Source organism: Epinephelus moara, chromosome 10 (genome assembly GCF_006386435.1).
Source record: "Epinephelus moara isolate mb chromosome 10, YSFRI_EMoa_1.0, whole genome shotgun sequence".
Lineage (NCBI taxonomy): Eukaryota > Metazoa > Chordata > Actinopteri > Perciformes > Serranidae > Epinephelus > Epinephelus moara.
In genome coordinates, this window is record NC_065515.1 from 31,558,272 (window position 1) to 31,572,435 (window position 14,164).

General features: G+C 42.6%; 1 protein-coding gene across 2 annotated transcripts in view; it reads left to right on the plus strand.

Annotated features, from left to right (window-relative positions):
• dennd1b (DENN/MADD domain containing 1B) overlaps window positions 1-14,164 on the plus strand; it is a 116,512-nt gene that overhangs the window by 36,738 nt on the left and 65,610 nt on the right. For both annotated transcript variants that reach the window (XM_050054253.1, XM_050054254.1), the window contains exons 4-5: window positions 9,440-9,489; window positions 10,487-10,606. In XM_050054253.1, coding sequence (XP_049910210.1) covers window positions 9,440-9,489; window positions 10,487-10,606 — 170 coding nt within the window. The remainder of the gene's footprint in view (window positions 1-9,439; window positions 9,490-10,486; window positions 10,607-14,164) is intronic.

Here is a 14,164-nt window from a genome sequence, read left to right on the forward strand (position 1 = left end):
CTGCCATCTCCCCTGTCTCTCTGTGTGTGTCTGTCTGTCATTTTCTGTCTATTCCTTTTCCTTGTTCTCACTCTTACTCTGCATCTTTACATATCACTCAACCAGCATCTGCATCAGATGATGTTTGCACTCCTATAAATTTATTTAGCTGCCCCTCAAAAATTAGCTTTGGTCACATATGAATAAGATAAGGCTTAAATGTCCCTTCTGATGACTGTTACTAATGCATGTTGTTGAATATACAACAATGGCAGAGATTTTACCATGAAGCCTCTGAGATAAATCTATATTAACACATTCTTTTTCAGCTTGTGGTCCCAGTTGACCATTCTGCGATCATCTACACAGGAATCACTCAGATATTACCTGAAGAAAAATGAATTTACCATGTTGATCCCAACCAGAGAATTGCCTTTATTTACATTTATGCCCCCTTGACATGAAGGCCAGAGGTCAGAGCTACCTGCTCAGGACACGGATACCATATCCTGAAATGGGGGATTAAATCGTTGTTCCCACTCTCTTAATATCTTGTCTTTGTGAACACCAAGTAGCTCTGCTTGGCACTCACGTTGTCAATTTCTAGCTTAAGTAGTTCTCACAGGAAAATAACCCGTAGCTTTGTCATTTCTGACATGCGCCCTGAAAACAAAATTTACATTGTCCAAGCGGGGTTAACATTCATATGCATGCCTCTCTGTGGTCAAGCTGTTTCTGACTATAATATGACTCATGCAACACTTTCCAGTTACCACCATACCTGCATTTATTTATTGGTTGAAGAAAATAATGCTATTGTTCTGAAAAATGTAGTGGGCTGGTAAACATTATTGGAAGAAGTTGCTCATATGGATTGTTTGATACTTGTAAAGCATTGGATGAATATGCTGTCGTCTGTAACATGACAGCAGATTAATCTCTTGTGCCTTTTCCATATTTATTGGTTTCATCATGTTAATGCGAAAAGGCTTTAGTGTGGGAGGTATGGAAATAAAAAAAAGAGTAATAGGATTCGGCCCCTTCAGGAACAAAAACTGTCATCATGTCACAACTAGGGCTACCTTTTATTTAAGATTAGCAGCGTAATGTTTTTTAAAGATGTTCAAAAGCTCTATTGTTTTTTTCTTTCCTCCTGTCTTTCTCTCTGTCTTAATGTCTTTGCCTCTGTGTTTCTCTGTCTCGTTCTCTCTCCTTCTGTCATCATAGTATCACATCCAGTAACCTTTCAGTATCTGGTGCAGCTTGGAGATCATTGAGGAAACAGGAAGTTATTCAGGAAGTCTGTTGTTTACAGTACATTAGATCACAGTCTAAGTTACTCCCTTTTCTCGGTAAACGTACTGATACTAGTCATCAGCTCATCAGTAATTCGGTGACAAAAATGCATGAGAGTCATTTTGTTTGTGACTTAGTGTTATTAGTTTTGAACCTCCACCAGTCTGCCCAATCAAGGTTTCATGCCATCATACATTTTTATTCTGCATTATTTATTTTTTTTCCCCTCTGTCTAAAACCCAGGCTCAGCTGTCCTTGTGCCTTTACACATTGCAAATGAATGCATATCCATGCAAATTCTTAAAAAAAGAAAGGCTGAGAATTTGAATATTTTGCTTAAAGCTGCACCCAGGTCGACCCTGCCATTCGGCATTTGAAAGCAGTGTGTGTCTGTTTGAATACTGAGGATCTCTCTTTGTCATGTTCGCCAGAGGGGCTGGGTGAGCGAACCAGCACCGGCAGGATGGGCAGAGATCGGCTGGGTAGCTGCACACAGACAGACTAATTGGGAAAAGGGGGGCGAGAGGGGGGACGAGGGGTGTTGGTAAGGGTGAGGAAAAGGTGGGGTATGCAGGAAGGGGGGAATCTAAGATGACGACAGGGGGTTTAGGAGGGAGGTGAAAGAGGATGGAGAGTGGGGGATGGAGGGAACGAGAGGGAAGGGAAGGAAGAGAGGAGGTGATGAAGAGGGCACGAGAGCGTGCGGGAGGAAGAGGTGAAGGAAGGGTGAGCGGAGACACTGTGGTTTCCAGCGCTGATGTGTTAGTAGCCCTGCTGACTATGTCATTATACTGTTGAAGTGCTGGCTGGATAACTGGGGTCCTCGCCTGCTGCAAACCACTGTAGCCTTAAAACTCCATTATACTGCAAGTTTGACACATATGGAAAAGATAGCTGCGCTCATGCTGCTTTCCTTGCAGTTATTAAAAATACTCAAACAGGAACTGGTTTCTCTCAACTTTTACCTTAAACAATACTTTTGATTTCAGAGCAGGCATCAGTTGGGAAATTCTCACATATATATGAATAGTTGGAGAAAAAAATATCCAATGAGGTGTGACATTATTAATGTGAACTATTCATGTGTGCACAGCACAACTTCAATGTGGAGTTGCCATTATATTGGCTTGTGATCTGATAATTAAGAGGTAATGAATTTGCAATAGAGTTGTAAGCAGAACCCGACTGTTAATTCATTTCAGAGATTGTCTGTTTGTGTATAGGTGAGTGACTTTAGCATTCCTTTAACTATAGGATGCTTTTAGAGTTCGACTTCGTATGTAGTCACTGACACCAATAAATAAGCAGTTTGACAAAAAAAAAAAATCTTAACTCAAGGTCCACTCAAAAGCTTTCTCTGGGGCTTTCAAGCACATCTTGTGGTTTTCATCACTGGGTGGAGTTTAAGGTATTCAGAGGGGTAGAAGCATCCTGGCTTTCACCCAGATGTTGTTTAATGGGTAATTAATTTAACCATGTGATATGTCATCCTCATTAACTTTTGCAGCCTAGGTGAGTTATTTGACAACTGGGGCAGTTTGGGGGCGTTGAAGCTATGATTAACGATTATTTGAAGCTTCAGGGTTTGTAATATACAGGTTTCTTTTTGCCTATCTGGCACTTGAATTTTTGTGGGTCATCTTTGTAAATTTTGCAGCTATTCCAGGCACTTGACTTTGTTGACATCTTTTTTTACAATAATTTTTTAGGGCTTATTGCCTGTATTATAGTACTGGGACTGGGAAAGGGTGCACACTTTACCTGTTGAACTATACATGTAGGTCACCCCGACTTCTCAATATCTCGCTATCGTGTCTGTAAGCCTGTAGCGCCTGGTCAAAAGAGGGCCTATCACTAAGTTTAAATGTCCTTATCTGCTGCATAATAGTTCATTTTGATGCATAATGAAGTATGTTGGATTACTATTTCTTAATTTATGGGTTTTGAATAATGATTTGGACATTGATTACCATGGCAGGGATCGAAGCTTTGAAGCGTTTGGGTCAACCCTACTGACCAGCCATACTTATAACCTGACAGAAGAGAGTACAGTATTTAGAATTATTGCCCCACAGTAGTTTTAATTATTGTCCCCTCCCAAGGTTTGCCTTAAGTGGTTCACCAGATCTTACCCTGAAGGTCACCAGTCTGAATCGTGAGCAAATGCAAAATGCTCTGGCCTGACACCTATAATATGTTATGACATTAATGTTGTAACAGACAGTGAGTTGAAACTATTTACATGGCCGTAGAGTGGTTGTTACTCTCTAGAAAGAACAAAATAATTCAGAGCTGATTTAACTCCATGGTCCTTTGATGACTTGTACACATTAACTGACCATGTGTGACATTCTACTTCAGGGCTCAGCATAATCTTGAAACCTCAGAGATGCTCACATGCTGTTTAGGGTGTTTAAATGTGTTTTACTTCCTTCCCAGCTTTAATTGCATTCTATTTATTTCCATATGGTATAAAAACTCATCTTGCAAGAACTCAACTTGAGTTTGATAATCCATCACAGCGAACATCTTGCCTGCATTATTTTGAGTTATGTTATTTTTGTGTAGTAATGCAGCGCAGGCTTTTCAAATCAGTCTTGCAGTTGCATTACCAGGAAATAATAAATTAACTTTGACAAAAAATAAAAGCAGGCACAATGTTCGCTGTGATGGATTATACAGCGAAAAACACATTCAGAAATCTAAACCAGTGCAGTGTGCTTTGAAAACAGCTGACAGTAATGTAAAGTATATGTGAACTGTAGTAATGGGCTAACATACGCAAAAACACTGATATAGTCCTTTTAAAGTCTGCTTCTAATATGGTTATACCAGTGGTACATTTACAAATTTGCCTGCCTCCAGCCTCCATTCCTCCGAAAACTACACCCTGTATGGAGGGCTCTGGGGGCCAGGCTGCACTGAACTAGGTTGAGTTACACTGGGAAGCTAGCTAGATTGATCTGGCTGCAGTAGCCAGGGGAATATAAAGCAGGGCAGGGGCTTAAAGTCTGAGTCCCCCCAGGGAGGAGTCCTCGCTGCATGGGGAGAGGGGCATGAACTGGGCTGCTCCTCCCTCCCTCCCTCGCTCTCCTCCTCCCTCCTTCTGCTGTTGTGTCCGTCCATCGAATACCTCCTCTATCTCTTCTCTCTGAAGACATTCTGCCTGCCTCTCTGCTCTTTTTCTTGTTTTTTATATTTTCAGCATTTTATTTCCCCTTCTACTCCATCCTTAATCCTTCCCTCTTTGAGTCCACATTTCTCCACAACACCCCTCTTCCTCTCCCTTCTGTATTTGCAAGCATATGGGAAATGAATGCTGCTCATGAAGTTCACACCCAAAATGAAACACCATGGCTGGTGCTGAGTTTAGCATTTAATCCGCTAATAATAAACTGGTTAACATCATTCTGTCCACTTGCTGTGATCTTAAAAGCTGGTTTTCCAATTTTTAGTGATGGTGAGTGGCCAAGAGGGGAGGTACATGCATAGAGCCCACGGAGTATGATCTGTCACGTGTCAAATCCCCACAGTGCCCCCCCCCCCCCCCCCCCCGCCCCACCCACAAANCCCCCCCCCCCTCCCCGTATGCCTCAACCATATATAGCTTAACCCACAACAATTACTTCTAAGAGAATTAGGGTAGAGCAAGAATAAAAGTGAAGTTTAGGCCTATTTTTTAAGAGTAGAAAAGCGAGATTGTCGCCCTGTGCTGCAAAGTTTGTTGCTCTTCCCTGCTGTACCATGCTATCCTGCAGGGGCACGGTGCGAAGCTGCACAGTGCTGCTGTGTGCTGTTGTAGTGTTGTGGTGCAGTGATAGCAGGATCGTCCGCTGGGGGAACCCAGAGTATTCTGTCTCACTGAGTGATACCCCTGTCTCCACTCACGATAAACAGTGCACACACGCACACCCACACCCACACCCACACACACACACACACACATACACATACACATACTGTCTGCCAAGCCCAGCCTAGCAGCAGATTCCTCCTCCACCCCCCCAACCCCCCTCGCAAAGCTGCAAATATATTAGCTGCCTCTTTTTCTTTTGTCTTGGGAAAATGGCAAGCAGGGGGAGTGTGTGCATGTGTGCATGTGTGTGCGTGTGTGGTGGAGGTGGTGGGGGGCTTACTGTACTAAGAAACTGTGGAAGAACACCCCCCTTTGTGCCATTCCTGTTTAGATATATCCCCACGGTATAGGGCCCAGTCATGGAGGGAGGGAAGTGGAAAGAGCGCTACAGATCCGAAGGAGAGTTATCAGTGATACAGGTATGATGTAGGAAACAGAAAACAGACTGACAGATGAGGAAAAGAAAGATTATGAGTTGCGTGTCACATATATAAGCAGCGTATTTGGTTAAAAACTGAAAAGGGTGTTGGAACACGAACACTGTTGAGCTCGGTATAAAGGGGCGATTCATCCAAAACATATTTTTCACTTACCAGTGGTGTGTCGCCATGCAGATAGTTTTGGTGGTATTCGCCTGGGTTTTGAGATATGCTTTTTTTTTTTTTTTTTAACATACATATATTTTGAGATATTCATATCTTTTTGCATACTTTCTACTAGAGAAATACACCCAATGAAAACTTTTGTCAGTAAAGTCTGAAGATTGTCCAGACTGTAATGGAGACACTGAATACAAAAAACATGCTGTGAATAGAATTTTGTTCAATTCTGTGAGCGCTACAAAATATATAATATGTTCAACTCCATTATATTGTGTGCCTCAAAACCTTGACCGAAACCTAAGACCAAACTGTCAGCATGGTTTGATACCACTAAGTGGAAATTTTTTTTGTGTGACTTGATTGAACTGACCCTTTAATGCTGTTGGTGCATTTGATTTTCTATTGACTGAGAGAGATTTTTCACCAAAGCATTTGCTTTATCAATGGTGCTTTATCTTACACTGCCCTTTAAAGTTTGATCAATACACAGACAACAATAGATTTGGTGATTAAATAACCAGGCCCCATCTAGGACTGGGCTATATATATTGATACATGGGCATATGAGACAAGATACTGTCTTAGATTTTGGGTATCTTAATACGCCATGTTGTGTAGTTTTAAAGGGTGCGTCGTATTAAAGGGATGTAATTTTCTGAATTTACCAGACTGTTCTTGCTGTTCTGTTGTGTGCCTTTACCCACGTAGACATTTATATCCACATTACTGATGATATTCATTGTGTAAATATTTGTCAAAGCACCAATACTCAACCTTACAATATTGTCGCAATATTAACATCGAGTTATGTGGTCAAAAATATTGTCAATATTGATTTTCTCCATATTGCCCAGCCCCATCCCACTGTCAGAAAACAACAGTGTTTATCATATGTATGTAAATATATTAGAGTTAATCTGCATAGACATTTTTCAAGCAAATATGCCAAACATTTACTGGTTCTAGTCTTCCAAATATGAGAATATTACATCATTGTAAACTCAGTATCTTTAGGTGTTGGATTGTTTGTCAGAAAGCAGTTTAAAACATCACATTGGGCTGTGAGAAATAGTGATGATTATTTTTTTCACTATTGTTGATATTTTGTGAACTAAAAAACTAATTGATTAATAGCAAGGCCATAGATTTAGTTGTGGGGGCGACACATATGAAACGGGGGAGGTATTTGGTCCTCCCACAGGACATATTGAGCGTCAAATATGTAATTTTTCTGCATTGTGGTGAATTTTTACACAGGAATTTTTGCCTTTTCTGCATTAATTTAAGGTGGATGTCTTTAATTTTGTACCTTAATGCTTTTATTGTCAGGGACAAATGGACATGTTGTAAATATTGGGAGGAATGTGACCTCTGCCCCCCCCCTCCCGAAATCTACGCCCTATGATTAATAGTGAAAATTATCAGCAGATTACTGGATTATTGAGTTGCAGCCCTGGGATATGCTGCTATAAATTGGTAGCTAAAGAAGAAGGTAGATCTTGCTGATATGTATATATGGTGCTAAGAATGTATATATAGAGAGAGCACGCCTGCTGTCACATTATACACACATACAAACACATCACTTCCCACTGGTCCTGTATGAGATCAGAGTCTCTGCAGCCCCTACACTGTCACTCAAACACAGACAACTGATGTGGGCGGGGCTGTGACAACTCTCAAATCTGGCAAGTCAAATGTTTTTATTTGCAGGGAAAGCGAGTGCCTGTGTGTGTGTGTGTGTGTGTGTGTGTGTGTGTGTGTGTGTGTGTGTGTGTGTGTGTGTGTGTGTGTGTGTGTGTGTGTGCGCGCGCGCGCATGTGTGTCTGTTTGGGTTTGTGTGCCATATGCAGTGCGCCAGGGAGGGCTCTCTGGAACATATTGGTGTGCGTACATAGTGGTTAATAATAGTAGCAAACGCATACAGCGATGGCAGCTCTGATGTGTGTGACAGTTTTACAGCCGCACACGCCAAGAGACAGTCACACACATGTACACACACACACACTCCCACAGCAGAGACGGAGACCTTCTCTGCCACCGAGCCCTCCGTCTTTGTTGAGTTCTCAATTTTATCACAGATCCTGATAAGTAAAAACAACCACTTCCCACCCTACCCCGCCTCCCCGCCCTTCCCGCACGCTCCATATGTGGGCACATACACAAACATATAGCCGAGTCAAACTCAGCCACCCACCCACACAGACACACACGTACAAATGTACATGCTTAACCACCCTCTCACATTGAATGCACAAAGTCCTTAAAGCAGGCAGGCACTCACGTACATCACACACTCAAATACACATGACACACACGCACCCTCACATACCCTCACCCCCCCCTCCTGTCATAGCTCATTGTTGCTGTTGCTTGCTTGTCTGTGGCAATGGTCGTGTTGTGCTGGGGTGGCAGCTTTAAGTTTTGATAAGGAGGGGCGGTGGGGGGGGGAATCAGTGACTGCTCCCCACGGCGAGGTCTTAGCAACAGTAGGCAGCAGCAGCAGAAGACACCCAACCTGTCGTCCGAATCACTCTCAGGGGGGATGCAGACAGAGAGATAGTGGAGCAGCTGCATTACTCTCAGCTTGGACATCTCCAATCAGAAAGAAGAGACAGACCTTGGGCTCAGTGGCCGAGCTTGGCAGGCAAACCAAGAGAAAGAGGGAGACAGCGAGAGAGGCCAGAGCGTAGCAGACAGCCACCCAGTCCCAAGGATTAGTCTGTGGGGTTGGCAGAGCCTGGCCAGAACTGAGAGGGAGAGGTAGCAGAAAGACAGACGGCAAAAAGGACCTGGTGCCTGGCGCCTGCTCTGGGCCAGGTTAGCAGCCAGAGAGACGGGCAGACAGAGCGACAGACAGAGCGGGGACCCGGGTACTCGGTGGCTGTGTGGCTGGTCTGGAGTGGCTCACCCATATGGTGCTCCGCTCTGTTCCTGCTCCCTGTCTAAATCCATATGCTGCTGGTGGAAAGGTGCCCCCCCCTCTCCTCTCCCCTCCCACCTCGCTTCAAGAGCATGCAGACCCTCACCCTCCCTCCCCACACTCCCCCAACCCACAAGGGAGGTGTTGGGAGGTAAAGCCCTGAAGGCTTGTACCCCCCCAGCCCCCCCCTCCTACCTCTTAACCCCTCAGAGCTGCTTAGCCCATTGTCACGACAATCTGCCACCATCGCCTTGGTGTTGTGTCCCCTCTCTCCCCTTCTCTCTCTGTCTTTCTTTCTCTCTCTTCCTTCATCTTTTCATCTCCTTTTGGCACCCGATAATCGATGAACTTATTAACTGCTAATTATTCAAGCTGTGGATCGAGGATCCCTCCCCATCCTCGGAAAAAACGGGGAACCTTTCCACTCCGTTCTGCCAAATGAAGTGGTTTATATTGCCCATTCATTTGGATTAAGTGCATTTAGGTTGCAGTGTTTGGGATGTGAACACTTTGTCAGATTGCTATCAGCAGCGTTTAACATTAATCCTCATTTTGTTCAGCCAGTTGATAGCACCCACTTAGTGGAAGCCCAGGAGATTTTGCCATTGAAATACGCAGTTATTATTTGTTTTCCCTGTGATGTGTGTTTCTCTAAAAAGGTGTGTGTGTGTGTGTGTGTGTGTGTGTGTGTGTGTGCTCTCTCTGTTCTGGTTTCTCAGGAGGTCCTTCAGACGATACCAAAGTTCTGCTTTCCCTNTCTCTCTCTCTGTTCTGGTTTCTCAGGAGGTCCTTCAGACGATACCAAAGTTCTGCTTTCCCTTTGACGTGGAAAGGTACGATTCCTCTCCCTCTCTGCTTCCCTGTTTTTTAGCGCTGCAGCTCACTTTCACCTCATTCACGCACACACAAATTGTATACGCCTAGCTCTCCTCCCACCTACGGAGACACATATACATTTGAAAAAGGAAATGAGATGATGTGTGTTTTGTGCATCACGCAGTTGTGTTCCATTGAAATCGCCATCATTCCTGCAGACACATGATGGGTTTAACAGTCAAGGTGTAATGATGAGTGTATTTGTTGGTGTTATTGCAAGTAACCCTAACGAATCAGACATTTTCCGTCACACACTCTACCTGAAAACAACACAGCTGTTGGCAAAACATCCCTCAAAATGCAAATGGTGTGACGATGACGACACATGATAATAATTATGATAATAATAACAACAAGCTCCATTAAAGGATGATGCCGATGAGGTCATCAGCGGCCTGCCCACTTGACGTGTCATGCACGGTGGCATGTTTATAAGTGCATGTGTATGAAAGACTCCAAGGATGTTTGTTTTCCTCTACATAATATAGGTCCGATCAGGCCGGCAGCTCTCTGAAAAGTACCGGCCTCTTTATTTTGAGGATGGAAAATGACATGTTAAAATTCCCATTGTAAAGAGAGAGAGAGAGACAGGGGAGGGTGGAAGAGGGGTACGTGTGTGTGCAGTCTTTTACTGAAGCTGAGCTGCTGCCATCTAGTGGCGTACAAACGAACAGAGCGTCTCTGAAATTTGCCTTGGGATTCGAAAAAGCTTTTTACAGTTTTTCAAGCAGCCATACTGGAAATATGTGACATCAGATTTGGACCTTGACTGGAGGTTTAGCTCATGGTGAGATCTGTCTCTGATCCAGCCAGACCAAATTATGCTTTGTTATATTGTATTTCAAATATATATGATTTTAAAGATTTACTGCACTGTATTATAGTCAGTTGATTAAGTTATGTGATTTTGGCCATTTGTGAGTGTGTGTGTGTGTCCCTTGTGTCTGGCCCCAGGGTTTCCCAGAATCAGGTGGGGCAGAATTTCACCTTTGTGCTGACGGACATCGACAGCAAACAGAGGTTTGGTTTCTGCCGACTCACTCAAGGCTGCCGGGTCTGCATATGTCTGCTCAGGTAACACACACACACATGCGCACACACATTCACCAGCTCAGTAAATCTTGCTTTGCCGTTTTGCTGAATTATTACTCCAAGGTACATATATTTCCTTTCTATTCTGGGTTCAAAATCATGTTGTCATACTGGGCTGACTCCTACTGCAGTCTTAAACACTGGGCATCGTACACTTTGTGATTTTAAAAAGAATAAACGTATCCAACTTCCATAAATTAAACAAACGTCGAAAGAGACACAACTGGATGTGCTTAAAGTTATGCTACACTTCACAAATCCAAACGTATAAAAGTCAGCCTTTTGCATTTTACTTTCTGAATCAAGAGATGTGTGGAGGAAGACTCGTTCAAACACCAGTGTCTTTATTTACTCCTTCAAATAACCGAAGATTTGGTCTGTTTCACCCTTTTTTAAACGATCTATGCATCATTCTCAGAACCTTTTTTTCATGTCTGCATTTATTTCTCAAGTGTGATGAAAAAAAAATTAATTTACCAGATCTTAGAAGTGAACACAGATTTTTTAGACAGCATTTCCATTCATTCTCACACTTCACACTGAGCTGCACTATGCCAGAATAACAAATTTATATTCTCATCTGCCCACACAAATATGTTAGTGATGTGCCTATAATTATCCAAAAGTTTAGCAGTTTTTGATATTTCATAGGTGGATTTATCTTATCACAGCGCACATAAATGAGGATACCAAACCCGGGGAAATTGCATTTTCTTCGCATAATTACTCTCCAACAAAGGCTATTATCATTTAATTCCCATGTAATTGCATGTTGACACAATGTTTTTCAGATGTAATTACCTTAGCATTACAAAGAAGGAGCACTCCAGCGGTAATCTCAGTGGACAGGCTTATGCACTTTAGAATAACTGAGGAAAATGTACGAAATAAATCCATTTTTAATGAATGTATTAAGCAGTTTACCAAACAACAAACTGGAAATGGAGCACAAAGCCTTTTTCTTTTTCTCTGTTAGCGCAAAGCAGCACTCCTGTAAGTGCTGCTTTCGCCTCTGTACGTGTGTGTGTGTGTGTGTGTGTGTGTGTGTGTGTGTGTGTGTGTGTGTGTGTGTGTGTGTGCTGGGTGTGTGTGGCTGTTGATGGACAGTCGTGGGTTTGTCGCTGCCCTGATGAGCTGCTGTGAAGAACAGTGTCCCTCCTCCCCACACCACCCACCCTTCCCGGCCAGCTTCCATGGCCTTTGTTTTTCTTTTCTCGCTCTCTCTCTTCCCCTCTCTCTCTTTCTCTCCCTCTCTCTCTGTCTCTCTCTCTCTTTTCTCCTCGTTATTCGGCTACTGCCACAGTGCGACAGCAAAGACGCTTGGCCCATAATTATGCATGAAGCTTCACTGCCAATTAGCAGAGGTTCCCCTGTCCCTCTCGCTGAGTTAGACATGCTAATTCATTTGACATATGATGTATAAAATTCATTATGCATTTTGAGTAGTTTGCATGGCTTGCTTCATTTTTAATAAGACAACGTATAGAAAGTTTTTTCTGTTGTTGTTAATTTGAAATTGTTTGTGTGCTTTGTGTGTTCTTTTTTTTTTGTCCTGATCTTTTTCATTTTCTTAGGAAGATATGTGAAAATATTCTGAAGCATTTAAAACACATTTTAGATATCTTATTGAAGAAATGTGAGATATGTGTAAATTAAGTTCCTCCGTTCAAGGTCCTTGGTCAAACGTTTATTTTCTTTGTTGATTATTCTTTAAACTGTTTTTCATTCTACCATATTAGTTATGCAAGACCGTATTAAGGAAATGACAGCAAACTGCTTGTGTTAAGAAAAAAAAGATAAACCAAAGAAAAGCAGAAAAAAAATACAGATAATTTAAGTTGTTTATCTTTAAGAATTATCAGTTAAAATGTGTCTGGGTAAAATTTAAAGCAGGAAGGCCCAGGCCCACTAGTTAATTTTCTATAATTTGCCATGAAAATAGAATAAAAGTAATTAAAACAGTTTGCGTCTCCGTGATTGTTGAAGTGCTGGGACCGTAAAATTGTCACCTCTGCTTACAGGAGGAAGTGCCTTAATGAGTAGGACAGTTTTATGTGGACAGCCCTTTGTAGTCTCCCTGCTAAAGCCGTGGCCGAAAGGGCCACGCTCCCTCCAGGCAAAGTCTCGACAAGCAAAAGAAACAACATAAAAAAGATAATTATAACTTTTTCTATTTTATGCTGTTATTCCCCCGTCTTCTGTCTTTCTTTGTCTCTCACATTTGGCGGATTTTCGGGTCAACATCTGAGTAATTCGGAGAAGAAAAATGTGAATTTAATGACTGAAGCTTAAAGATACATTTAAGGGACTGCGTTGCTCCAGTTTGTGGTCACTTAGCGGATCGCCGGAGGGCACTTCCTTCCCTGTACTTAACCCTTAACCTGAGAAAGTAAAGGTGTAATGAAATCTTCCACTCAGCCGTCTACAAAGTGTAAGATGACTTACGATTACAGGTGCCTGTGCATTAAAGGAGATTTAAGACTCATCTAAGGAGCAGGAATAAGTGTCGTGTTTAGCACCCAACAGGTACTTTATGACAACAAAAGGAGCTGATATAAGTGTTACAATATAAAGGGTTAATCAAACACCTTAACTGCTGAGATGTATAGATGAAATGTAGGAGAATTAGGAGACTTATTTTGAAAGGCTGATTTCTGCTACATTTGTTTATGTGTGCGCTCCTTTCCATAATAGCATAATTGTAGGTTCCAAAGGCACCTCCATGTCCCTGTCTTCTGTCAGATATTTCCATGCTGTTAGGTAGCCTGAGCCGTGGATGGAGAGCACGACAGGCTGTGAGTGGACCGCAGATTAACTGGTTCATTCTTTGAGGACATGGCACTTTGAGAAGACATGTGTTTAAAATGGCAGGAGAGATTGCGGGGCCCCCACACACTGAGCACTCCTGTGATGGATGCCTCTCTCTCTCTATCGGAGGATTTGCGAAGCACAAACAGATCTGAGCAATGAACTGTGACGAGTAGGAGTATCTCTCTAAGCTTTCCAAACTTTAACTTTGCATCAACAGAGAGAGCAGAGCAGGGGCGGGGGGGATAAGTAAAACAAAACAATACATCTTTAAGTTATATTCATCCTATTTCATTTGTATAAAGCATGGAAACTTACTGTAGGAAGTTGTTAGTGGAATATTGATAATTTGTGGTTGGCTGCCTTTGCCAGCGATCATGTGTTTGCCTCTAAAACAAAGGATTTACAGCACCTTGGTGTAGGAGTGTAATGACTGTGAGATCTGTGAGGCCTGACGGCTGCACTGACAGCGAGAGTCCTATTTACATCCCCTTCAACTGTGAAAAATGAAGGATTAATGTCCAGAAGCCTGGCTTTTTATACACACATACTGGAGGCAGATAACGCACAGGCTTTGTTCTCCCCTAGTCATTATATCAGGCTGAACTTTTTGTGTAAATGCTAAATGTAAACTGACCCCATATGCAGATATTTGCGCTTTATGTTGTTTGACGTGGCAGAAATAGGTCTTCAGGTTGATATCCGGTCAGCATGTGAATTAACATACGCGTG